The 27589-nt window shown below is 41.4% G+C and overlaps 1 protein-coding gene across 1 annotated transcript; it reads right to left on the minus strand.

The window, feature by feature from the left end:
* Positions 1 to 8957: 8957 nt before the first annotated feature.
* On the minus strand, positions 8958 to 21815 carry pitpnc1b (phosphatidylinositol transfer protein cytoplasmic 1b). Its single transcript, XM_088387493.1, has 10 exons — positions 21538 to 21815; positions 17196 to 17344; positions 16093 to 16181; positions 15851 to 15858; positions 15321 to 15392; positions 14579 to 14668; positions 13987 to 14142; positions 13209 to 13272; positions 12001 to 12078; positions 8958 to 10641 (listed from the first exon to the last, which is right to left on the minus strand). The coding sequence occupies exons 1-10, from the start codon at positions 21583 to 21585 to the stop codon at positions 10496 to 10498; spliced, it is 900 nt and encodes a 299-aa protein (XP_088243619.1). The 5' UTR covers positions 21586 to 21815; the 3' UTR covers positions 8958 to 10495.
* Positions 21816 to 27589: the final 5774 nt, after the last annotated feature.

Raw genomic sequence — 27589 nt, forward strand, 5'->3', positions numbered from 1 at the left:
CTATGTTTAGAGTAGCAGAGTAGGAAGAGCAAACGTTTGGCGCCGTCACAAACCACTCACGGGTCGCAAAATCCATCAAACGATATCATTAGCGCACGAGATGTACGGACTGGGGGGGGGGCGCCAGGCCTCGGGAGGAAAACATGGCAGGCAATCACCATGTGATGGCATTCCGTGCGGAAACAAACAGATGAAGGAGGAGGTTAACTCGTCAATGGCGGACGTGCTACAAATGTACAGCTCTCGTGCTTTAGCTTATTAGCCTGAGCGGAGGACACCCGATGAAGTGGCCGAGGTGGTCACGGTGCGGCCGCTCGGGTGACAAATGGCTCCGAGCCCAAAGCCGAATTGATTTCTATTCCTTTAATGATGCAGAGCAAAGGTCCTCTACGAGATTCCCGTCAAGTCCCATCAACAATTACATTAAAGGAAATATTCTCAATCAATTTCTCCCTGAGGGTGTCCAAGAATAAAAATGTAGTTTGGAGAATAGAAAGGATGCTTTCACGTGAATCCAGTCCACGCAGTTAAAGTGAATCAAAAGCACTGGCGAAGCTGAGTTTGAGCGCCCATGAGTCAAAGGTGACTTGGAGCGGTAGCGGCACATCAAAACGTAGCTTCACTTCATCACCGGTGGAGACTTTTTCTTCCCCCGTCATTCTTCCGACATCCCGGACTGTCGAGGCGAGCCTTGCTTTGCTGCTAATTAGTCCAATTAGTCTTTTCCCCGGCAGCAACTCTGCTCCACATCACTAAAAAGCTTCAGAAAAAAATAGCCAAGTACCTCCGTGGTGAAGTTTTTTAGTAACAACACTAAAATGTGGTGATAGGAAAATGAAGCTTCAAATTTGCTTCACGAACCAGTTAGAGCATTTTTGTCACTTCATCGTTGGCTAATAAGAATTTTTTTCAGAGTTTAATCAATAACCTTAAAGACACATCTGCTATCATGTCACCCATCCTACCTTACTCACACCAAATCATTTTTGTCCCCACGCTTGCTTTTCGAATGTCACGCGCCACCTGTTGTTTTTACAACCGGGACACCCCAAGCTGTGCGCGTGCAAATCTCTGACAAACTCTGTTAGATTTATTTTTATGGGCTCCTCTAAGAAGTTGACTCAGGGGGGACACGGGTTAAGCATATTTATACGCTCCTACTGTGCGCTGTGTTGACTGCTTATGCGGTGCGGTTTGATATAGCCTTGAAATGTAACAATAGATTAAAATAATTCTATTATAAAAAAATAAAACATTTCCATCACGATCTCTTCATTGTAGTGACGGCTTACACGCACACATGATGAAAAGGAGATGGTGGAGGTTTACGCATGCACGGCTGCACTTTAGAGCGCCTCGTCGTTGGTTCCTCCTTCTCTGCTATTAGCTTGCGGGAAAGCGGGCTGAGGCACATTCACCCGGCGGCCATGCTTCATCCATGTTAATGAGCATCTGAGAGCTCGCTTTCCTCCAAGGTCACACACGCGTGTAGCAGCACGGTTGGGACTAACCACGGCATGCATCTTTATGTCCGCCGATACTCGCAGATGACATTGACCTTGCCACGTGCGGGGATCTCGCTGTGAAAACAAATTCACTCATGTTGACGTTGGGGCTGCGGCTACGCTTGCTTACTCATTTGATCAGCAGGTGTGCTGCACACAACCAATCATTTCTGAAAGATTTTTTTTTTCTTCCAGCAATTGTAAATGATGAAAGTCCAACAAATTAATGGGCCGATATGAGGCCCTTTCAAAAATATTATTAGTCGGTCAATTTTGATGACTACATGCTAATACAGTCCTATATGTCCATTCAGATGAAATGTTTGCATGTTGATAAGAGTTGCAATCATGCTTGAGGTGCATTATTAGTTTGCTGCTACCAAAACGAATACATTTATTTGAGTTTCTGTATTAATGGCTGACAGAAATTACAATTAGCTAACGCTACTTAAGCTAGGCTTAGGGTTTCCAACTCAGGTTAAAGTTTCAATGTGTCATGATTTGTGTTTTTATCTCGAGTATATCTTGGTTTATGACTTGTTTTTGTTTTTTTCTTGTAGAATTTTTTTTTTTTAAAACTTTGTTAGCATTTTTGATTTAGAATTTTTCCCACTACTGTTTTTGCTCACTGTTGGCTATAACTAGCAAAACCTCGAACCAGCATCTCTCCACACAATGGCCGCAGCGTTGCCCTTTAACAGCGTCGCATTTTTATCATTTATTTCCCTGCACATCCCATAATACCAAAGCGCGAAGGCTGACTTTTACCTCGCCCGGTCGTCAGCATAAAAAAAAACCCTCAGTGCTGTAGACAGAGACAGATGGAGAGCGCAGCCGCCAGCCTCCTGCTCGGCTCCTATGATTAATGCTCGCGCACGCACGCACACACGTGTGATTGTTCATCACTGGCAGAGATGGCATGCAAAAGTAGGCGAGGACTCTCGCTTGATGACGCAGAGGCGAAATGCATGACAACACCTGTCTAATGTTCATGGTAAATGCCAGGGCACCAGGCGCTTTTATTATGATATATAAATTTGCGGGACGTCTTTGTAACATTTGTTTCTTCTTATGACAGTGAGGCAGGCCTCGGATGCTGTTTTGTCTATGGGGCAGGGCCATTGCTAGCCTAATGCTAATATACAACTCAAAACCCCATTTACAGGCTAACGGAAATTAGCAAGTGGAGCAGAAATGCAAAAAATTGGAGTAGGGAATAAAAATCAAGGACAAATATTCTCTCTGCTATGTGAAAACAAAAATTACTCGAACAACCTTCTGCCTCTTCGACATGCTGCTAATTTTATCACATGTCTTCCAGTAGACCTCAGTGTCGCCCGACGACATGATATGGCTGAACATGGTACTACACTAAAGGTACGTGACTCCAAATTTTGACTTGTGTACTTTTGACAAGGGAGCGCTTTGACAGTAAGGTCATGTGGTACACGCCGTCCTCCGCTTATCTACCCCCCCCCCCCCCCCCCCCCCCCTGCACACCCCTTTCTGGTACAAACATGGTGATGGAATTTTGGAAACCAGGATAGAAAGAAGCTGATACAGATAAGAGGAAGCCACAACAGGGTTTGCTAATCCGCATATCGTCAAAACATAGCAAAAAAAACAAAACGTTGTTGGTGTTGGGGGAAAGACTCGATCCTGATGCCCAATTCAGAGTGACCCGTTTGTCTCAATGGGCCTCTGATGGATCTTTAATAAGATGGCGAGCCAGCGAGACACGGCTCCATTCCAAGATGGACACTACGGGGAATTCATTGGAATTTCCGCTAATGAGTTAAAAAGTTGATGTGCAGTGACTTGTTTGTGACCAGTAAGACACAGAGGAAATGTAGGAGCATAAACATGGACAGTCAACAATTACGGAAATCGTTTTCTGAGAAGACCGAGGCGCTCGTGTACGAAAATAAAGTCAAGCATCAGGTCACACACAGATTGTATCTTATAAGAAGAGGAGTCACCCCTTCTTGTTGAAAAATGAACCGAGAAAGAAACATTTTAGGATAAATTAAGATAATGAAAACCGGCTTTAAAAACTAGCTAAAACTATTGCTAAATCTAAAAAAGGATCAAAATAAATAAATAAATAACGTCACAAATCCCATTCTATTACAACTCTGGCTAGAACAGATGAATGACGTTTTAGTTCATTTGAGTTTGCTTGTACTTGGACACTTGTATGACATTTATGTAGAAAACTGCAAGGTCAAGGTAGCACCAAAAACAGGAGGACTTAAAGTAGCTTTTTTTTTTTTTTTCAAGCAACAGACATAATATAAACCACCAAGCTCTAGAATTCCTGTTTGATTTAGTTAAAGAGAGCAAGAGTTTAATGAAAACTTGGCCTATTGACATTATTTACAATGTTCTTTTGTCATTACTGTTTTGTTAAAGGCCATCAATGTATTAAATGTCATACTTTAGAGTCCAACAGCTCTTTTGCTGAAAGTCACGCAAATGTGTTGCGCATTACAATTCAGGCCGCAATATCATAAGAGAAAGGCACAACCCTAATATATATATAAAAATATAAAGAGAGATAGATGTATAGATTTATACATGTTTAACTACCAACTCAATAAACATTGCAAGTCCTTAGCCTGATGATAAATTAAACAGTTGAGTTTGCCATTCAGTGAAAATGAAAACGCATTCCAAATTTGTTTACAGTAATACAAACATGCTCTTCTAATCTATCCCTCTCATGCTGGCAACTGTTGTGTAATTAATAGTGCTGGTGCAGCAATTAAAATTCGTACATTTTATGGTCTTTGCTGATTAAGACATTTAAATGCTTCGGTTTTGTTCTTCGTGGGAGGGGGGGGGTTAAACAAGACGGCCTTGTTATGTCTTTGTGTGCGGTGGGAGCGCCAAGTGACGGAGACTTTTTAACACTTGAGTCTTTTTGGTAGCTGCCGCGCAATTAATTGCCAGCCCGACTAGCAGCCATGGGATCGGCTGTGTAAGAAAATGAAAACACATCAGTGTAAACACAACAGCCGCTTCGACTCTGGTAAAAAGCGCACACACTCGCACGGGCACACACACACTAAGTGGCCCATTCATTTGTGTTGACATTATCGTGCGAAAGCAGCAGCGTCCGGACCCGATCCCATTGGGGCCTCGCGTGCGCGCAGTCCCGCACGAATCCATATTGGCTTTCCTAATTGCCTCCAAGTTTTTACACTCTGCCCACTGCCTGATAAAGTCGCGTTCAAAGTAATCCCGGGCTGACGTTACAAATTGGAGAGCAGGCGGGCACGCGGGCGGATTTGCAGTCATTTACGTGGTCGAGTGGGCTCGTAAGTGGATTGCTGACACTGTAATGAGGGGGGCACCTTGTTTGCTGTTGGAGCACAATGCAATCTAATAAGGTGCAATGCAATGAGGGCGCCATTTTGAATGGCGCTGGCTGTCAAGGATGGATTAAGATACCGTGTGGCCTATTAACTAGTATACGTGAACACATTCATTCTTCGAGTCATTTTAGATCGGAGGGAGTTTTGTGTTTTTGCATTTTGAGTTGAGAAAATGAAAAAGAAAATGTTCCAATTGAATGACTTAGCTTCATGATGAGTAAGACGACCCCAGGGGATGGATTTAAAATCATAGTAGTTGTTTTGTTGTTTGCTCCCACTCTCGTTGAATTGTGGATTATGCTTTTAATCTCATAATCCACAATAAATTTAAAAAAAAAGTCAATCTCCTATCCACGGCGTCTCTAAGGGTGGAGCAAAAGTCCACGTCCAGTTGACACTGCAACTTTTTGATTCACACCATCCACAGGCAAGCCGGCAATTACACAATTACAAGATCAATGTTGCGTGTGGGTTCTTATAGGGCACAATAGCAGTGGAGCATAATTGCGAGGTGCACTGAGAGTACGGACATTAGAAGGAATAGACACACACACACACACATACACACATACACACACACACACACACGCACACAATCCGACAAATGAGGCACTATTGTGCGTCTCCTGAATGGAGAGCCCGAATTGATTAGAAGGAGAGGCTCGTTCGTCAGTGTGGTTAGGCCAGACGCCATTAGGATGGGGAGGAAATGATAGTATACTCTACACCGTACGCACACACACACACACACACACACACACACACACACACACACACACACACACACACACACACACACACATGTGCATGCACATACGCCAAACACCACAAATGAAAGTGAGACCCTGTATTGGGTTTACTGCACTGTAATTTACTGAACCACCAAAACATGGCGCAATTTTCAAGAGCCTGATTGTATTTGTCGTGTGATTGGAAAACATGATTTTTTCCTAGAGTTACTTGTATTTGCATTTATTTATGGCTCATTATGCATAATATATTTTTAAAAGGATTTTATTTGTATTATTTTTATTGTAGGTTTTCTATTGTAGTTTTTATTTTTATTTAAAGTTCTTATTTTTTTGCACATTTTATTCTTATTATTTTATTAAATTAAACGGCATCTTCAAATTCCTACTTTTATTGTATTTATTCATTTTCATTTATTTGTAGATTGTTTTTTAATTACCAGCGTTGGTATTTATTTAGAGGTCTTGTTTTTATTCAAATGCATTGTATTTTGTAATTTTATTGTATATTTATTTTTATTTACAAAAACATATACATGGTGATTTTGTTTGTGTATTAATTTTGTGTGATGATTAAATTAATTCAATTTTTGCTAGATAGATAGATAGATAGATAGATAGATAGATAGATAGATAGATAGATAGATAGATAGATAGATAGATAGATAGATAGATAGATAGATAGATAGATAGATAGATAGATAGATAGATAGATAGATAGATAGATAGATAGATAGATAGATAGATAGATACTTTATTGATCCTCAGAGGAAATTCAGTTGCCAGCATTTAAATACAAAAATAAACAGATAGACAATATAAAACATCAGACACGACAAAAATGATAACAAAAGAGAGAAAGAGAATAGATCTGATTAGATTAAACATTGTTTGTTATTTCGTTTGTCTTTAGAGCTGGTGAATGCACACACTATTGGTTACTCGTATGAGTTCTTATGTTATATAGTATTTTAAAATGCCTTCAGTTTTCATATTTATTGAATGCATACATTATTAATTTCCTGCGGCCGAGATCTTTTTATTCATTAGGTTTTTATTTACGTGTCATCATTTTTTATTCACTAGAATTGATTTATTCTAATGACTTCCCCAGGACTGCCAATCTGCCGGGCGTAGCTTGTTTTTCCCTTCCAATTGGTTATCGTCCTTCACTTGCGTCTGTTTCCACGGATGTACGGCTCAAGGTCCCCACCTGAGCGGTACGGCGCTGCTGCAGCTGACTGCGAGCAACTCCGGGGAGCCTCCTGTCTCTCCTCCAGCACACTATTTGTGGGATGTGATGGGCAAAGTGGGAATCGCGGCATGATTCAGAGCTGCGGGGTCAGGATCTATGATAATGTACCGTGGGGAACATTTCCATATAATGAACACGCTACATCTTCCTTAGCACTTCTCTGGAGGGAGGCCGCTGAAGGAACATAAAGAGCGAGATGGAGGCAGTTGACAGGGAGCTGGAGAAAAAGCCTGAGCAGCGGCACGCTAATGATGAGAGCAAAAATGTAATGGCGGCCACAAAGAAGTCAAAGATGACGAGGTCATGCGAGTGCAACCGAGGCGGCGCTTTGTGTTCCCTCTGCAGCCCTCAAACTGTCCTGACTGGGTCGAGCACTTGCTCTTGCATATCAGCCTCCTCCTGCTGCTGCTACTGCAGCAACACACGCTGACGCAGTGGCTTTAGTGCAGAATGTTTAGCAGTGATATTCTGATCCAAACACTGTCAGGAGCATTGATCCACACTTACAAGCTAAATTCCAATACTTGGTCCATTAAATTGCATGAACTTACTCCCAATAGTCTATTCTCTTCACTTTATAGCACTTTTCTAGGCTGGATAGCGTGGATAGTTGGTAATGTTTTTTTTGTCCAATCAGAGTCCAGCCTCTATGTGTTGCCATGGCAATGTAATCTACCCTGGGCCTTCAGAATCAGCAGTGCTGTTTGTTATTTAAACTACAGAATATGGGAAATGGTGTTTCTTTAACCCATCAAAAAAAATTCTCACAGGATCAAAGCGCAGGATTTTTTCCATCCTTTGATTGATTGACAGCGCAAGCCAACCTCGAGTAGTAAAACAATCGGACGACATGAATACATTTATTCATTATAGATTATATTGCATGCTTTTGATATGTTATTAGAGAAATTACATCCGGGACTTCTTCAAGGAATAATTTGCGGAATTGCCGTTTTGTTTGCGCATGCACATTGACAGTTGTCAGAACATGGGGGAATTCATGTTGATGCAGCTTAAAAAAAGGAAAACCCGCTTCCTACTAATGTAGCCGAAAGGAGGATGACAAAAATGTTGACTGCTTGCCTGTCATGCAGTTATGACAGCCAACAAAGGGAATTTGATGACTTGTTGCATGATGCTGCAGTGGAGACGCAAATGCCCAAGTTTGCTAAGTAGCAATTAGGACCACACCAGTAGATAAACTTAAAATCAGACCTACATTGTACCAATATCACATATAGGCTATATGTTCAAAAGTCAAGTAGCCATTGTTTATTTGGAAAGTTTATGGCTAATTAAATTGAATGCAGCTCTACATGCTTTTATCAAGTCTACCAAGTGCCCAGTGAAAGGCCGCTCGACTAGATTAATATCATTTCCATTGCTTTCAATGGGGAAAGGTGATTTGAGTTATGAATTGCTTGGTCCCGGAATGAATTTATCCCATATCAGATACTTTTGGTGATATTTTTCCTAGCGGTGTGCCATTAGATTTTTCCAATGTAAAATATGCGGCTTGATTTAATAGTGTTTGGGAAACAATGCATTAGATAGTAATCCCATTGAGTGAGTTAAAAAAAACAAAAAACATTGTGGTCGAAACCTCATTGCTCAAACGCACGCACACTCGCATACACAAATAAGACTACAATTTATTTTGATCATGTTAAAAGGATATGGTGCATTATAATAATGGGATTATTTGAAAGCCTCAACAGAAGGATGATTATTCTGCCTTCATAAGGGCTCAGCTCCCATTGGATCAAAACCCCGCTTGTGCAAGACTGCCGTACTCCCCCCCCCCTACAAAAAAAAAAAAAAAAACTGCAATTCATTCTCTCGGCCAGCCATGCTGAATGAAACGCGGGGCGGCCTCATTTCACGTGCGCTGCTGGCTCATTCTACGCCGCACCGGCGGTGTGAAATCAGAACGGCGCTGGCATGCGCCGGCTGCGACGGCCCGAGCAGCTGCTCCATCCATGCAGGTCAATACTGATCAAACACGCTTGATAATGTGCACTGGGAGTCCATTGCCTGCACCTGTCGGTGCAGATTTCACACCAGCAGTGACTCACTGTAAATTGTATTTATTGGAAAAAACAAAAATACATCATGTCGTTTCCAGATACATTCTCCCTTTTGATTCATAGAAAATAGAATGCTACATAATGATGCGATTATCTATGCACAGAATGCGGAGTCTTCTTTTGTACAAAATGAAGTTAATCATGGCTACATTATTGACTCCTAATTGAAGTTTAGCACAGCTTGACCCATTTTGCAGCTCTCAGCTAAGAGATCAAGCGCTGATTCGGCGCCGCGTGTCAATACACCCGCCGTAACCTTTCCGGCGAGGTGCGGAGGGAGGCCGATCCATAACATTGACGGCCTCTCTCTCATTAGATCCACTCATCTGTCTGGAGGCGGGGGGCACAACGGTGACGCCCAGCCGGTGGTCCGCTGAATTCCTGACAGCTACAGTGTGACCACCAGGCAAGGGAAATTCAAAAATACAGGCAATCATCATTTTTAGGGCGTCTGCATGCTCAAAATTTGGTTCTAACACGCCAAAGAATCTTTCTGAAATCCAGTTTGATTCAGTGACATTTTGGTAGGCGTGTCCTTCACGAGGAGACAAAAAAAGTCTCAAGAAAATATGGAAGCCATTTCAGGCTAACTTTCCGGGTGAGTAGTCCTCAAGATTTTGCGTGATTGCCTCCAAACGTGGTTGTGAAAAATGTTTGTATTTGGGAGTGCGCGTGGAAGCAGCGTGGCGGCCGAGTTTGATGAGTCGCCATAAAACATGAACGTGTAATAACTCAGAGTCGCACAAAACGTGCTGTGTGGGATAAAAGTCCCGCACTCGAGATTGTCTGAGGAAGGAAGCATGCAATTTTGCTGTAAATCCAGATTACACCTCAACATCGAAATTGGTTTTGTTAAACCTATGTGGTTGGGCTACAAAGTGTGTTGAAAAAATTCTGGAACATTTCAGCTAACATTGTGGCTAACGTTAACTCGTTTATGGTGTTAATGCTAGCTTAGCATTGATAGTGCTGCATTTTTATTTTTTTTTTAAGATGGATATGAGTTCTCTGTAAACTAATATTTTTGTTCTCTGTAATTTTGAGAATGGAGCTTGTTTATGTTAGGATATTTTTTAATCTTGCCAGCAGTTTTAACACTAATTACTCTCAATTTAAGGGGATCTAGCTTGGATTTCAACAGAAAAATGTCATTTCCACCGAAAAAGAAAAAACAATGGCATGTAACTCGAAAAAAGTATTATGCTAAAATATATATTTTTTCAACTACATTTAAGTTTGCAGTTAAAACCCAACTTTCAATTTGGTAAATTATTGTCTGTTCCCTTTTTAATCCCTGTGAAAAGTGTCCAACTTTGAAAATTCCTGAACATTTGCAAATCTACTTGGTTGGAGGTCTGAGCTCTACTAAGTGCACTTGTTGTCCCCTGAAAGCGTCTGCGGAAATATTCCTTGTTAAAAAACAACAATAACAAACAGCGTTCACGCTTTCTGTACATGACAGAATCAACACAAGTCAATAAAAATGTTGACTGTGTTTGATGCTGTGTCCCAAATCGAGTTCTCATTCAGAGGTGGAGCTGACCCGGATGTGACCATGTGGAACAGTAGTGCCCCCCGAGGGCTCGGAGGCTCCCATCTTCTTTAGCGTACACTCGTCCGTCACCGACATGGAGCGAGAGAACATGGGAGCAGATGAGGTTGGAGCTCCTGAAAGCCCACAAAAAAAAAAATCCAGATTTGTCATCGCACCGACCCTGAATTAGAATTGAACCCGTGCCGCGCGCATTTAAGTCAGGCAAGCGAGTGGCTCCACGCTATTCCGCGCTCGGCGACTTCTTTACGACTCGCTGGAGTAAAATCACATCCATTTCATTTTATTATGTCGGATGAATGGAATTAAAATCACTAATATGCCTTTGTGCTTGAGAACCACGCGCTAGCGATGGCAAGCGAGTGGTGGCGGCGCGTGGCCAGCTGCAGCCGGGTGAGCAATGACTGCAGATTTGTTACACCTTGAAGTCTCATCATCACACACACACACACACACACACACACACACACACACACACACACACGCAAAAGGGAGGGGGGAGGATGAGAGAGAGGCCACACTGGGATTTTTATCTCTGATATTGCTTGCATCAACACAGTGGTGGGAACTACACTCGAGGACTGTATCTGTTCATCCCTTGGAAAACAAATTTGTGTTCAGGGATTTTAAAGTCCATTGTGCCAAGTTGTCAAAACGGCTATTGTTTATAGTGGATAGTTACTTTTTAAATGTTGTATATTCTGCTTCTGCATCAGGATGAGGTTGACCTCACTCACCAGCAGGGGGCAGGTCGCGCATACTCACTCTTCCACGCACACATACACACGCACGGGAAGGTCTGACATTTGCAGCTTAGTGCTGCAATGTCCGCTTATTTATGTGGTGAAGATCTGGTGACGGCACAAGTTCACCAGGTGGCTGCAGTGGACTGTTTATCAGAGCCACGCGGCGGCATTATCACTTCATAAGAACCGGTCTGCAAAACAATACCCCCCCCCCCCAGTCTCCGTTCCTTGCCTCGTGAAAACACCTCCTGACTGCGCTTGCCTCTCAATTTTTTTCTTTTTCTCTGGCGCGCAAACACAGATGCGCAGAGGCCATCTGGGAAAGCGCAGCAGCCAGCCAGCCTCTATTCAGCATGGCCGTTATTAATTCACACTACAATGCAGTCGTAGTGACACCGCCGCGGAACAGATTCAGGCTGGTTGTAAATTCATTCATAACCATTTTAATGTAGCTAAGCCAATGTTGTGATTAGGGTGGTGTACCTAACCCTAACCCCCAAAAATCTAAAAATGTGAAAAGACTCCAAATTATTGGGTACTCGCTTTTGAAATGTTCCTATTTTTTCATTATCTCGCAGTACTTATCTATGCATAATCCCTTTTGATAGTCCACTGATATTGTCGCTGTGAAGCGACTCGTTGTTTGCAGCCTTTGAGGCTTTAAGCAAATTTTTATTTTTTTTTTGCAACTCAAACATGTATTCAAAGATGCAAAGTCGTGTCCCTCACCTGAGTTTTGTTTGACTTTGCTGTTGGTCTGCTTTTGCATCTTGTCCTCGTACTGCCTCACCTCTTCCAAGGTTAGCCCTATGAGCGTAAAACACAAACACACATATTTATTTACTTTTGATCACATCTGAACTATTTTATTAGTTTTTGTGCTCTTAGTGAAAAGCGAAAAGATGCCTAAGACGATACAGAAGCTGCCTAATTATAAAAGTAGTGCTTTGGCATCATGTTGCGCCACTGTTGGATTGAGGGGAGGAACTTCTATCAGCCACTCCAAAGTACTGCTTTAGAGCCATTTTGTGAAATCCTTGTCGGCATGGAATGATGAAAATACAAATCCATTCATAGAAAAATCTGCTCATTCAGTAAATTCATCAACTGACCCAATTTTTGAATGATATATTTTTTTGTCTCTCTCTCTCTCTCGGTCTCTTTCTCTCTTTCTTTCTCTCTTTATCTCTCTCTCTCTTTCTTTCTCTCTTTCTCTTTCTCTCTCTTTCTTTCTTTCTTTCTCTTTCTCTCTCTTTCTCTTTCTCTTTCTTTCTCTTTCTCTTTCTCTTTCTCTCTCTCTTTCTTTCTCTCTTTATCTCTCTCTCTCTTTCTTTCTCTCTATCTCTATCTCTCTTTCTCTCTCTTTCTCTTTCTCTCTCTCTCTTTCTCTCTCCACCTACTCTGGTAGGCCCATCATCCTAGAATAGCTTCACTTGGGACTCATCAGACCACATGCTCCATAGTCCAATCTTTATGCTCCACTCACAAAACGGACTCAGCCCCCCCCCATCCACTCTGCCTCCATTAGCCTCACTAAAAAGTGTTTTTTTCCTTAAGGCAACACGGCTGTTTATCCCCAATCCCCTGAGTTCTCTTGTGGAAATGTTTTCTTTTTCCCATATTAACGTTCTCGCGCAGATTTTTAACATTTGATTACAGCAAACCTCGGAGCCATGACCACATTGCTTTCTCCTCCTGGCTCACAGCTGTTCATCTGCATAATGCCTCAGAGTGTGCAGTTTTTGACCCGATTCGAGAGAAACATATGGAGCACATTAAGTTTTGACATTGAAAATAGAATTTGGGATTGTGGAGGAACAAAGCACTGGAAAAAAATCTACAACAGTGTCTTGTTTATACTACCCGAGTTTTCCAATAAATTCATATTCCACAAACAAAACAATAATCGCAACACTGTTGTGTGTTGATTGACCCACCGTGCCATTCGTCCACCCACGCCACCGCTTGCCTGTGACCAATCAGAAGAATGTCCCGGATGTTCTGACGAAAGACACATCAGGAAAAAATAAAACGGTGTTCGTTGCCATCATGTCATGTCACCCGTAAAATGTTTGTACCGCAAAAGCTTTATTCTCGGCTCACTGTTGTTTGCGTGATTAGTCGCCATAATAAAAGCTGCTCCCTAATTAGTTGCCTGCACGTCATCCACTTAAAGTAATCATAAAAACTGTCATGAATACTTTCGATTGCCCTATTTGGAAAAAAAAGCCTTGCTTGTCTATTTTGGTTCACGCAGCCACAAAGTTAATTGCGGAAGCCTTTTAACTTGAACAGAAGATTTCACTGCATGCTGTCAACAAGTTCTTGATCTTACTATGTAAAGATTCTGTCTTTAATTTCCGTTCTGGTTCTCACACGGGATCATTCCACAATGTTGTGTGAAACTATTCTTGATATTCTAACAGTTTGAAGCTTGTAGCATCTAAGCTAGTTTCAGTTCGCCTGTCTATGTTGCTTCATTCAATCTGTTAGCATTAAGTTAGCATTCGTTTGTTAGGCTAAGTTACATCGCTTGCAGACATTCGTTAGGCTAAGTTATGTCGCTTGGTTGAATATTTAGGTCAGTTTGAGATGATTATTGGAATTTTGTTTTCAAATTCCGCTCGCTGTACATTCGAAATGTGTCCATGTTGGAATACGGGCCTCATTGTTTTTATCGTAGACACTGCGCACAAAAATAGAGGTACGTCTCACTCTGTGTAAGAAATCCTCCGTCTTGGTCTGCAAGCCGTAGACCTCAAAGTTGCAGCGCACCCTCTTGTAGGAGCACATGATGGGCTGGTGCCCCTCCCTCCAGCCCTCCTTCAGAGGCCCTCGCTTAGTCTTACTCGACTGCCAGTGAGACAGGTCCTGCGTGGAGCAAACAGAGGTCCTCTCAGCAAATGTGCTGAGCCAGCAGAAAAGCCGGCCCTCCGAGGCGTGTGAAGAGGGAAAGTTGGTTATATGCGCAAGCAGATTGTGTGCAGCCTATTAAGTGTCGCTGTATGCATTAGCGACTTAAGGGCGATTAAAATGCTGATTTTTTTTTTTTTTTTTTATAAATATTGTCTACATGTGACTGGGTAGCGCTTTTGTTTGTTTATACTCGCGTGTACTAGCGTAAAACAAATGAAGCACGCCGGTCGAGGCCTTGGCCCCGGGTCCCCTCGGACTTCTGGCCAACCAACTCAAATAAATTTGTATACAAACCGACCCCATGTATAGAAAATAGATACTGAAGCTCAAAATGTGACAGTGGCTTCATCTTGCCAAATAGTGAGCTTCAGGCGCAGATGTTAAGACGCACCTCTGACTCTTTGTAGTGCTTTTCAGGGATGGGGTCACTCAGGATATCCAGGAAACTCACATGCTCTGCCGGCGTTGGCGTACCAAAAATCTTTGTCCAAAACAGAAAGGAACATGTGAGAAAAAACACGCAAACGTGAACATGTATGTTGGAGCAAAAGTAATGTGGAGTAATAAGAAGACAGTCATTGTCTCCCATTAGTTTGAAGACAGCAGTCGTACATTAAGAACCCAATCTGGAGTCCAAATTTGGACTTGTAAAGATGTCAGCTCGGTCGATGTGCCCTTGTGCTGCCTTTGCTGCTGCACCCAAAACTACATTTTGATATGGCTGTCTTGATGCACATGTACGCTGTGTAATAACAGACAAAAAAATAAATACATTGAATTTCACGCTAGGATTACGATAATAGTAGCAACCCAAAAAGAATAATGTAATTACTAGTAATGACATCTTTTGTGCTGACCTTGTTTCAAATGAACCCGATTTGCTGCCCTGCTGAGTTTGTTTGCATAATTGCTGAAAAATGTCACAAGAAGCCCCTCCACATGTATAAATTCATAAGATGGCTTTCTCAGATAATTTTCCTGTATTTTAATAGAAGTTTAACCTATAGACCAAAACATTTAGGAATAAATCTGATACTTTTTAATTGTAATACAGATCAATTTATTTCTTTAAAAAAAAATACATGGGAAAATAATCTGCTACGACTGATTCTGTGATTCTCATCCATACTCACATTGTCATTACAGCCGTTGTTGTTCTCGAACCGTGTCTCAATGTAGATGCTGAATTTGGGTAGGAATGATAACTGAAAGGTGACAAGAAGAGGTTATTAAAGTTCATGAAAACTCTCTCTCCTGCTCTCTCTCTCTCTCTCTCTGTCTCTCTCTCTGTCTCTCTCTCTCTGTCTCTGTCTGTCTGTCTCTCTCTCTCTCTCTGTCTCTCTCTCTCTCTCGCTCTTATTTATTTATCTATATATTTATTATATAAAATATATAAAATTAAATAAATTATCTAAAACTATAAAAAAATACAGGCAAATAAAACGTGTGATATTCACTGGATTATATGGTAAATTAATTTAAAAATGAAAACTATCGATATATATTTAAAAAAACTAAAATTATAATACAAATAAAAACAAAATAAGCTACAGTCACGGGATTATACAGTAAATGAGTTACAAAAACAAAAAGTCAAAATAAAAACTATAATGAAAATTCCAATGCCGTTATAACTCAGCAAGAAGTAAAAAAAATGACATACTGAATATTCTGTTGTGCCGCAGATGTTCAATATGGAAAAGAAAGAAAGAAAAAAAACAGAGCGTTAGTGACTCCCACATGTATCGACACGCGTTTGCTCTCATGCCTTCGTGTTAACACACAAGTATGTGCAAATATAATAAATATTTGATGATTCCCACACGGACAGCTGTTGAAAGTAAACACCAGTTGCATAATGAACGAGTGTCAAAGCGTCCTTTCAATAAGGACGCAAGTGAGCACCTGTAATGGTGTGCGGGTAGAAATTCCAGGCCGTTTCTTTTACATAGAAGAATCGCGGGGCAAGCGACTTCGCCCAGGCTGGCAGCTTACTGAAACCGCACAAGACACAGAGAGGTAAACAGAAATCCAAGAAATGAGTTTCACGGCCAAATTACCTGTAGGCAACTTTCTTGGCGGCAGTTTTGGTTGTGTGACTCACAATGGAAACTCTAAGGCTTAGTCATATCATTTATGGGTGTGATGATGTTACAGTAATTAAGTCTAAACATCATTTCCTTAGAAGCCATTTTCAGCTCCATGAGGACACTTTTATGCAAATGAGACACTTGGGGTTCATTTCAGGTCGTAGTACCTAACATATGGTGAAGTTCTCCAGGAGAGATACTCTAGGTTTCAAGGTCCTTACTTTTTTGGTAGTTGCGAATACTCTGCTCAGCTCAAGGTACCCATTAGAACATACGTACAAGTATGTGTGTACAAATTCTCATTTTATTTAATCATGAGGATTAAATATTTCTTAGGATTTGGAGGGAAGAAAGTTATTTTGTCATGTTTGTACTAAGATTACAACATAGGACATAAACACAAATCCATATGTGTGTAACTTCTGGCGTAGCTTTACTAATGAGGACCGAAACTCTCCCAAGCACAGAGAGATTAGGAAAATCCTTGGCAGTGTGAAAATTTCTTGACTTCTTTAAGAGTTTATTTTAGGATTAGTTGGCGGCTTTAAAGGGGTGCTTAGAATAAGAGTTGAGGTTGCTTGAGGTTAATGAGTTAGGTGAGATTAGGTGTGAGAAATTAATTTAGCAGTTGAAAGAAAATTTGGGAGTATCACCATTATATTTATTAATGCCGGCGGTGTCACTAACAATTGGTGAACATATTTAGCTTTTGACTCACATGCAGGTCCTAACAAGCTGGGACACCAAAATAAAACGGAAAAAAATAATGCGATAATTACTGAAGGCCCAAAACGGCATGTTGTGCAAAACTTGGACCACAGCTTGTAAAGTTAGTCATCAAATTAAAGACAATTAGTACAGACGAGCATGAGCACGGACGAGCACCAGAAAAGTAAATAGCACAATTATTGTTCGTACCTGCTGAGGTAGATCCGTTTCTCCGTCACCTGTCCCGGGCCGTGCTCGGGGTGAGTATCGGCCTCGTTCCTCACCACCTCGACCCCTTCTCCATTTTCGCTCTGCTCACAGCTGTGCTTGCTGATCATGTACAGTTGCCCGATCCTGTACTGGAACCAGAGAAATAAAAAAATAATGTTTGTTGGGAGTGTGAGAAGGTGAAGGCGCACGCCAGGGAAGGAAAGTTTTCCGACACTTAAGCTGTTAGGCGCAGACGCCGCTAGTCCAAGTTAAGAAAAGTGTCCCAATATTTTTGTCCAGGTACCATACGCTCATCCCAAGTTCTAGATCAAAATCCCGACCCGATCAAAGTGCATTTACTATTTGATTCCCAAAGTGTTTGTAGTTTGTGCTTAAAAATATCTTGCTAAATTTAAACCAGAGTTATCTCTCGTTCCGTTTGTTTGTTAGCACGTACATGAGAAATTGTTTTATTGTTCCGTCTGGCTGCATTATTCAATAGCCTCGTGTTTGTTGAGTGACGGCAAAGAAAAGAACGTCTGATGTTATCAGAAAATAAAAAAATGATAAATCTGCATCTCTGTCCCGTCTTCCTGGAGGGGAGGGGGGGTAACGTCAACATGCTTCGAACTATTTAACCTTTCGTGACAGCTTGACGCGATCAGTTATCTTTTCAAGCTTTTGTGAAGTTCAGGTTTGACACATTCATGTATTTCCACTCCCACTCCGTTCCTTGGCTAAACATTAGTTCTCATGAATACATCTTGTCTCCTTTGATTAAAAAAGAGCTTTGTTGGTAAAGGACAAAAAAGCATTGTAAACAAAATGTCATTAATATCTGTCATAGCAAGGCAAATGACTCAAATGTAATTTTAATTGAAAAAAAAACAAAAACCCAAATTAGGTGAAATGGAGATCATCCTTCACTCATGACACTTTTACGACACTCTTCTTCCTCTTGGTCTAATTTTTGTACAGTGTCAACATTTACTTGGTGCTTATTAAAAAATGTACTTTAACTTTTTTACTGCAAAGGCAGAATGGGCTGTTGTCAGATGAGTGGATAGATTTCACACAAAAGATTTTATCTGTCAGGCAATCTCAGCGTGACGTCCAACGGGCTGGTATGCCTTTGAATCTCAAGTGCGTATGCCAAAATATAAAAACTACAGTGACTACCGTAGCCGTCAAAATGCGCTTGGTATTTATTCGCTTCCTTCGGGTGAGGACGGTGAGTATTTATAAACAGCCAACCTGTCCATCCTGTATTTGTGTAAATATTATCTGACGTTTTGGCAAACAAATATGGAATTTATTATTAATGTTGACATGAATTATTTAACGAATCTAGGGGCTACCTTTTTTTTCTTTAAAATAATTTAAAAGACACATTTGCATAATTATTCAAATTAGATAATTATTTTCGCTGGTAGGGCAAACTCAACACCAAACAAAACATAAGATAAACATTGAGATGTAGAATGTTCAGTGACAAATTAATATATTTACATATCCCAAAACATTGTACTTCAAATAAACTTTCAATTATGAGCAATAACACCGCGCTTTTAAGACTCTTCACACTCTATTCTATTTTTACAAAAAGAAAGCAAATAGTACCATTATATAATAAAAGATGAATTTCTTTTACAATAAAAGATGTATTTTTATATTGACATATTTGATTTTAAAAAGTCTACACACCCCTGTTCAAACACCCATTTTTGCAACATACCTGGGCTGTACCGATTGTTTGCACAAGTGTACACACCCTCTTATGAGCAGGGATGTGGCTTTGTTCAGAATCAGCCAATCACATTCAAATTCAACTCCCCGTCCCATGACAAGGGAGATGTTTGCTAAACCTTAAATGTAAATGACATCAACTCCACTGACTAACTGGACAAAGGTTATTTGCTTGTCAGGAAGAGGTCCTATTTCAGAGATTATTGGCTCTTTATCAAGTCAGCAATATAAACAGATGGTTGGTTTATGACTGTACCCGAGATTGTGACCTGCATCGGAATGCTTATGTTTAACAACCCTTGTGACCACAAGTCATACCATCACATCACCATGCGTTCCTTTTAGAATTATGCCCAATTATTATGGCTTTTGTTTCATCGACCCATAAAAAAAATTCACGTGAGAGTTTGGGAGCCTTGGGGAAGCTGCAGGGAATTATGAACAGTTCCAAATATCAGTCAATGCTCGAACCCCCCCCTCAATCGTGACAGCTCAACGATCAGTGGATGTGCACACTTATGCAACTGTTACTTTGTCAGTTTTTAAAATCTGACATTTAAACACGGGTGTGTAGACTTTTAATACCCATTCACCATATATAACATTAGCATAATTTTGCCCACTTTCTCATTATGTTTTTTGCTGTATTTGAAGTTGTTGGTGCATATTATATTTGCCATCTTCTGCTCAGGTTGTTTCTGTTTTGCATTTACATTGTGATTGATAGAATCCAAAGTTGTCAGCTCATGCTTTATTATTCCTATATTATATTTGACTCATGTTGCTCACGCGTGTAAGCACCTCGGGGCTGGTGTGTTCCTCCCAGACGCCATCAAGAAAATCAGATGACAAATTAGACCCTCAGTCTGCAACATTTCCCGGCTGAACGTGAGCAGCGAGCGTTGTCTGTCACAGCCGCGCTGGAGTGTTGTTCAAGTTGATAGCTCGTACCTGCATGTCGACGGGGCACCTTTTAAAATTCCACCGAAAGGATTTAAAGACCGGCGCTAAGTGCCCTGATGTGACAGCGTCCTAAATGAGCTGCAGTCGTTCTTAGATTACTTTCAGGCCGAGGAGGATTTGCTGCAGGATGAAGCGTCTGTGAGCTGCACTGATACAGTAAATCCCATCTTGGGCTGCTGTCGTTCCTAACAGGTAAAACAAGGAGGCGGGTGGGAGGTGTGTGTGTGGGGGGGCAACCAGGACATTCCTTTCAGAGAGCAACTAGGAAGAAAACACGCTCATCCCTGCAGCGTCCCACCCTTCGCAGGGTGGAAGCTTTTTGTTTACGTCTCGCCAAATCGTAAACCGGTCGGACAAGTTTGCAGCCGTGCAGGATGGAGCGCTTCAGTACGCTGAAGAAGAAGCAGATGGGGGGGGGGGGGCATAAAGCCGTAAAAGCAGTGTTGTGATGTGGGCCCGCCAAGTGTTTGGCGTCAGTGCTGCCAGTCGAAAGTTTCCGCAGAGCAAATAGTTTTACTTTCTGCTGCTAAATTATGAAATGTGTCACGAGTCATTGTTAAAAACGAAACCGAAGGTAAGTATGGTCATACCTTGAGGTCAATTAGCTCCATGACGTAGTTCCTAATTTAATTTACTTATTTATTTGCATTATGTGCTTCTAAGACACATATAACATATTATTGCATTTTTAATTATTGCTTGCGTTTGTTTTAAAAAAAATCATCACATAATAAATTGCCAAAGCAATTCATTATTATTCCAATCATTCAGTTCTTGGTAAGGAAGCTAAAGCCACAGAAAGTCTAGAGCCCGGATTTGAACCCCCAATTACATAAATGTGAGGCAGATGCAATCACCAGATTCACAAAAGGGACATTTATCGCAATTTTGTAGTAAACTATCTGGCAATTTTAGAATCGATTCTATCGATTATTCTATTAATTAATTAATCGAGTCCAATTTTATTTGCATTAAAGTGTATTAAAAACTCAGCTATTTAAGCATTTCATTTGTTTATTTTTGTATTATTTAGTGATTGAAAAACAGCTAAACAACCGTTGAGAAAGTTCACACAAGAAGGCATTGTTTTCCAAAGTAAAAACAGATGTTAAGAAACAAATTTCTTATTTAAGGACGAGCGAAATCAGTGAGTGCCTGAAATTAGAAGATTTGGACAATTTTTATGTAAAAATATGTCTCTAATCGATTACTTGATTAATAAAATACGTGGCGATTAATTTGAGAATCGGTTTGTTGATGATTAATCGATTCATTTTACCACTTCTTTAAATGTTAGTCAGTTATTGAAAAATCACAGAATATGAGACAAAAGTAAAAAATAAACACTACTGGAAAAAAACAAAATATCCTGTTGATGATTAATCGGTTAATTTTGCTACCTCTTTAAATGTTAGCCAATTATTGAAAAATCACAAAATATGAGACAAAATAATAAACACTATCGAAAAAAAAAAATTATCTCCCATGCCTTCAACCAATCACAAAGTTTCCGGGAGATTGGTCGAGCAGTTTTTTGCGTAATCCTGCCAAGTAACAGTTCGGAAAACATCCCGTTCTCAGAGGCAATTAAAGGTCCCGTCTGAGCATGTGTGTGCAAGACAAGTGGACTTACCTCCTCCACAGTTAGTGGCATGCAAATGCGGTACTCTTTCTCCAACATGCTGCTGTTTTTGGTGCCTTGTTCTTTGCCTGGCTCGCATGTGGTGGCGCTCCGGCACGCCAGTGACCTCTCGTGACACGCTCGTCTGCTTTTGCCTTCTTCCGCTGATGTCAGAGTCGCACACGCTCCTCTCAGTCAGCAGGATCTGCGTCAGGTTCAACTTTCAAGTGTTGTTTTTTGCGCTCCTCCCGGCCGTTGCGCTGACAGAGCCAATTGTGACCAACAACCAACTTTACCTGTTCCACTCCTTCGTTGTGTCTGCTTCCTCCCCCGGACTTTCCATGTTTGGTGTCGGAGTCTCCTCCCACTGCAACCTTTGCTGTTTTTCTCTTGCCCTTGCATTCCTTTGCCTGGCTCTTTCCTTATCTTTTTCTCTGGTCCTCCCTCCCCCGCACCGTGCACTTGGCCGCCCCGCCCACTTTACCAGCGACTCACCTGTGTCCCCTCCCATGTTTACACCCCCCTCCCCTTCTCATGTGTCTGTTTGACTGTTTCCATGGAAACGCATTTAAAGGGGAAGTCAAGTCAAGACACGGTGAGATATCTGATTGACATTGCGGAACATAAATAAATCCACCTGTTTGTATCCATTTCAGGGGGCGGCCATTTTGTCGCTAATTGCCGCAGGCTGAAAATGAACAGTGACAATCACAGCGGCCACAATGAAAAAGGAAAACGTGATGACATCAAAAAGAACCACCATTAATAACAATTATGCCCAACATTCATCTTTGCACTCGAAATACATTCTTGAGACGAGGCTGCGGAGACCTTGCGCTTGATCCGAGAGGGTCGCCGTCACCACAAGAACTTCTATTAAAGGCAGCACCAGAATCGCTTACGTGCTATTACCTCGTGACCTTCAGATGGATTACATGTTCAGTCAGTGGAATCTGCGCTGTTATCGTTTTTTTTTTTTTTTTTGCCCGTCCTTGAGTCCTGCGCCGCTTTAGCTTTAGTTTGACTGAAGGTGTCAAATGTATTTAGTAGCTTCCTCGTTAAAACCGAAGGAGATCCGATGGGCCAAAACCAACAGCTGGCTCCGGACCTTTACTGTATTTTTCAGCCTGTAAATTTCTCTGGAGGACGTAGAGCACAATTTGCGGGACGATCGCCCACGGCCCGGACGCATATTCAACATCGTTATTCATTTTTTAAAACTGTGCTCTCCGTGTTGATTCTTCATTGATTAATGGATGCTCATTATAATATCCATTTTAAGAATCAATTTCATGTCTGACAGTGCCAGTTAAAAATGATCGTCTTTTTTATTGACGTGTTTTTGCGGCTTTTGTAGCTAATGATTTGTCACTCAAGTGTACCATACAGATAACAAATTTTCAAATAAAGTGATGATGTCGTCAGAATTTACATTCACATTTCAAAACACACGTGCGACAGAACACACTACAAAGTTTTCTACATCTTCCTTATTCAGTAATCCCTCGTTTATCGCGGATCATTGGTTCCAAAAAACACCCGCGATAAGTGAAATCCGCGAAGTACGGTCACCAACATGAAGTACTGGGCAGGCGAACAAGTTAGCGGAAAGATGCTAATTCGCCATCGTACTAACACGTGAAAACGGACTTCTAAAGGAATGTAAACGAACATTTGGAGCAATACTACACTGTCCTAAAGGTTAGACACATGTTTCCTCAATTTACAAGTTTTATTTTGACTTTTAAATGTTTTTTAATTTGGAAAAAAAAATCCGCAATGTAGTGAAGCCGCGATAAACAAAATGCGAAGTAGCGAAAGATCACTATCATTTATTTCCCGCCGGAATTTGAACCAACTCTGTGTCTTTCATTTTAACCACTGTAGCATATTTCTAGTGTTCCTTTGCTAATTATGCAAAACACATTAGCCCCCACCTGCACGTGTTGTCTAGTAACACAAACATTGTTGCCAACCAATAAGGGCAGAACGACCAGCTGCCGCGAAAACGGGGGGCGCATTCACCCTTACAAGGAACACGACAACAGGGTAACACGTCTTCATTTAGCCGTAGTGCGTCACATTAATCTTTAACGGTCCAAGTCAACATAATTAATGTCTTATATAATCAAGACTTTATTTTCCTTGGTAATTGTATGTCGGGCCACACAGTGTTTGTCAACAATCTATTTAACAAATGGATGCTAACCTTGCTAAACTAATTAGCATCAAGCTCATATACCGACAGAATCGGCTTGTTGATGATCGGACGTTACAATCAGTGAAGTAGTTCCATTTGAGACTTTTTCAAAAACCTTTTTTTTTTATACGTTATCATGTCAAGTTCCCACAAGTTAGCAAATATGCTTCCTTGTCTGATAAAGGGCCTCTAATCCATTTTTCTTCGACCATTTCATGTAAGCGCACTCAATGTGAGTTGAGATTTAAATAAGACAGATAGCTCCGATCAAATCTCACTAATAGATGGTTTAATGACTACCTTCCTCCTGCAAGCTTCCCGATGTTGTACTTCTCCGTCCTGAGCGAAGCCTTTCATTAACGTCTTGTGGCGAGCGCTGTCCTTTTGCATCTGCTTCTGCCCGACAACTAAGCGGACTTGATGAGATTGGGAAGGACTTCATCATGGTGCTTAACCTTTTCACCACGCCTCCCGATGAAAAATGAATGAGCGCACTTAAAGACTAGCTTGGCACTTTTTGACCTCTACTGTATGTTTCCTGTCGTGATTGTGCACATGCATTGTGTCACCTCGACGATGGCGGTGAGAAATGCTGATCAGTATTAAGTTGAAAGAGAGAGAAAACAGATCATTAACGGCTGGGCTGGCTGCCATCACCGCATTACCGGCTTTCCAATCTGTTCGGAAGCCAAGGTCAAAGGTTTCGCCGTTTCCCGTCCGAGCATGCGAATGACAGACCCCGCCCGCACAAGGCGGGATAAGAGCGAGGGAGGGGGGGGGGGGGCAAGGAAGTAGACACACTGCAGCTTTTTTGTCTCGGGGAAAAGGTGAAGGTCTCTGAGTCAAGTCGATATGATGGATTCAGCAGTTTGGGAGGAAAGACTGCAAGTGATGGTTGTCATCGTGCTGGTTGATATTTGGACCTGACTTTTGTGCTGATCGTGCAAGGTCCACTCACTGACTACGTATTCATGCGTCAATATTTGAGTTAAGGGTCAAAACTTGGAAAGAGTTCAGTTCCCTCGTACATGTTAATTGTGACCAACATAAACTAGACGTCATTTCCGCTTCTTACTTTCTACCCTCAATAAAACACATTATATTCATGTATATGCATGTCAATACACACTTGGTGTCATTTTCGTCGTAGGGACAAAAATTAAAAAAAAAACACAATCATTCAAGTTAAGCTTGCGTTGTGAGTGGCGACCCAAGATGGCCGCTGGTGGCTTAGGGGAGAATTTCACTGGACCTGTGTGTAGTTTCACCATTTTAAAAGGGCAACCGTAACTATGATGTGTGAAAATAACCCGAGTTCTGAGATTCGTCCAGATGATTTGGAACAGTGAGTTGACTTTTAAGACAAGCTGGTTGTCTGTGATCTCACTTTTAGGCCAGTCATCGTATTGAGGTCACCCCGGCACGAAGAGATAAAAGTAACAGCGAGAGAAGTAGGAAAAAAACCACAATGTTCGCTTTTATACAAGTGACTGAAAGCACAAAAGGCAGAAAGACAAAAGGAGAAGGTTTTTGTTGTGTTAACGTCTCAGTGTGTTTTGATGTATGTTTTGTGTAAGGAGTACAAGAGGGTGGGGTGGGCATCGGGGGTCTTCAAATGCATGCTTGCATCCTCTGTGGTAAAACGTGAGATTAGCTGTAATCGCCTTGTAGTTGCGTATCAAGCCGTTGCTAAGACATCGATCGGACCGGTTCCGTAATTGATACCACCGGAGGGCCGCCAGCCACGGGGGAACCGTGAGCCCCCCCCCCCCTTCATGTGAACCCATGTGTGAGTTCTTTTATTTATTTATTTATTGTTTCTGTCTTGTTACAATCGAATCCCCTTCCCGACGGTGGAGATGAAACAGAGCGCTCATTTATCCTCATCTAATCCCAGTCTCCTGTCGTCAAAGTGCTTCCCCCCGAGAAGCGCGGCAGCCAGCACGACGAGGTGCGACCGCGCTTACACTCGTTACCGGATCCAGACAGCGTTTTGATCCCTGCCAACGGATCGCAAATACAACACACCGAGCAATCACCCATCGAGGCTTTTTTTTTTCTTTTTTTTACCCCGCTAATCAAGCCCTTAGAGTCGCTCATCCAATTAAATAAAATAGAATAATTCATTCTCCTACATATTCATGAGGCTCGGCGATAGGGGAAGAATTCCGTACATTACGCTTACACGTGTTCCCGGATGAATTATAGATGTTATTTGAAATTGCTGTGTTCTTAAATGTCATCATTAATTTGAAAAGTGCCACAGAGGATGGAGGAAATCCTGTTTTATCCCGGAGGAAAACAAAACAAGAGTGAGGAATCCATCGTGGAGCTTCTATCATTGTATGTGCGATGGGGGAAATGTGGGAAATTCTACAGAGGGGTGCGATTATCAGAGGGCGCGAACCCGACGCACTCGGGAGGCCTCTTCGCCGGGACGCAAGCCGAGGCGCGCCACAGTCGAATAGAAACGCCGTGGACCAAAAAGAAAATGCAATAATCTATTCCAAGAATGGAGTGAAAGGGATTTGGAGAAGTATGCACGCGCGTGTGCGTGCGCGCACGTGTGTGTGTGTGTGAGATGGACGGTAAGAGGAATGGATTAAAGCCACGTTGTGAGCGGGTGCGGCAGAGAGCCCGGCACTGTGGCTTGACTTTTTTTCCCCCTTCATTTTTTTCCTCCCTCATCTATTTCACTCTACGATTGAAAGAAAATTCAATTGCCGCTCTTTCTCACTTTCTGCCCGGTGTGTGAGCGTGCAAGAGAGGGAGTGTGAATGAGATCAACTCAGCAAGTCATTTCAAAGTAAATGCGCTAATAAAGTGTTAGGTGGAGGAATTAAGAGACGCTTGGGAAAAAAATGCTACACTGCATCACTTTCCATACGCCGTCTTCACAACTAATTCAATACGACTGGGAAGATCAGTTTTGAAAACTTTTCCGGATCTTTACTGCCATGAAAAATCTGTTCATCGTGTCACATAATTAAAGTAATCCCTCGTATATCGCGGATAATTGGTTCCAAGACCACCCGCGATAGGTGAAGACCCGCGATGTAGAGGCAATATGTTACAATATCCACAAAATACTTTTATGAACCTTTATTGTATTTTTGAACACTTTATTGAAAACAGCAGGTCAAACTGACTTTCAGAAACATTCTTATTTTTTTTAGAAAAAGAAAAAAGAGCAAATATATTGTTACAATATCTAGGATTAAAGTTAGGCGCAGGGTTAGGGCTAAGGCTAGGGCTAGGGTTAGGGGTAGAGTTAGGCCTAGGATTACGCCTAGGATTAGGGCTAGGGTAGGACACATTAAAATATATTAAAATATGCTATCATTTATAACATAGCCAACCAGATGCTATTTGTTAGCCCGCTGACCCAGGTTCCTCTTATGTGTTAGTATTAAGGTAGCGGGACGCAAAGTCCGCAGATTGGTTTTGAAAAACACTAGTAGGTACTTTGAGAGTTTTCGGGAGTTTGCTGCCATGAAAGAGCTGTTCATCTGCGTCACATAACTACTGAAAATCATTATTTTACATTAACACTTAAAAAAAACAATTCAAATATGCCATCAATTATAATACAGCCAAACAGATTCTATTTGGTAGCCCGCTAACCCAGTTTCCCATTATGTGTTAGCATTGAGCTAGCAGGAGCTCAAAGTGTAGCATTTTCTCTTCTTTTTACAAATATATCTTTTTGATACAAATCACAATATTGTGAGCAGGCATTGGGAGAAATGTGTTGATTACTATCCTGGCTTCTTTTCTTTTTTTAATAAAAATGTAATCCAATACACAGTCAAATGCAATACAAATATCATGTTCTAAAATAAAATGAACTTATTGCTTATTATC

Source organism: Syngnathus floridae, chromosome 10 (assembly GCF_059516105.1).
Source record: "Syngnathus floridae isolate MCC-2025c chromosome 10, RoL_Sflo_1.0, whole genome shotgun sequence".
NCBI lineage: Eukaryota > Metazoa > Chordata > Actinopteri > Syngnathiformes > Syngnathidae > Syngnathus > Syngnathus floridae.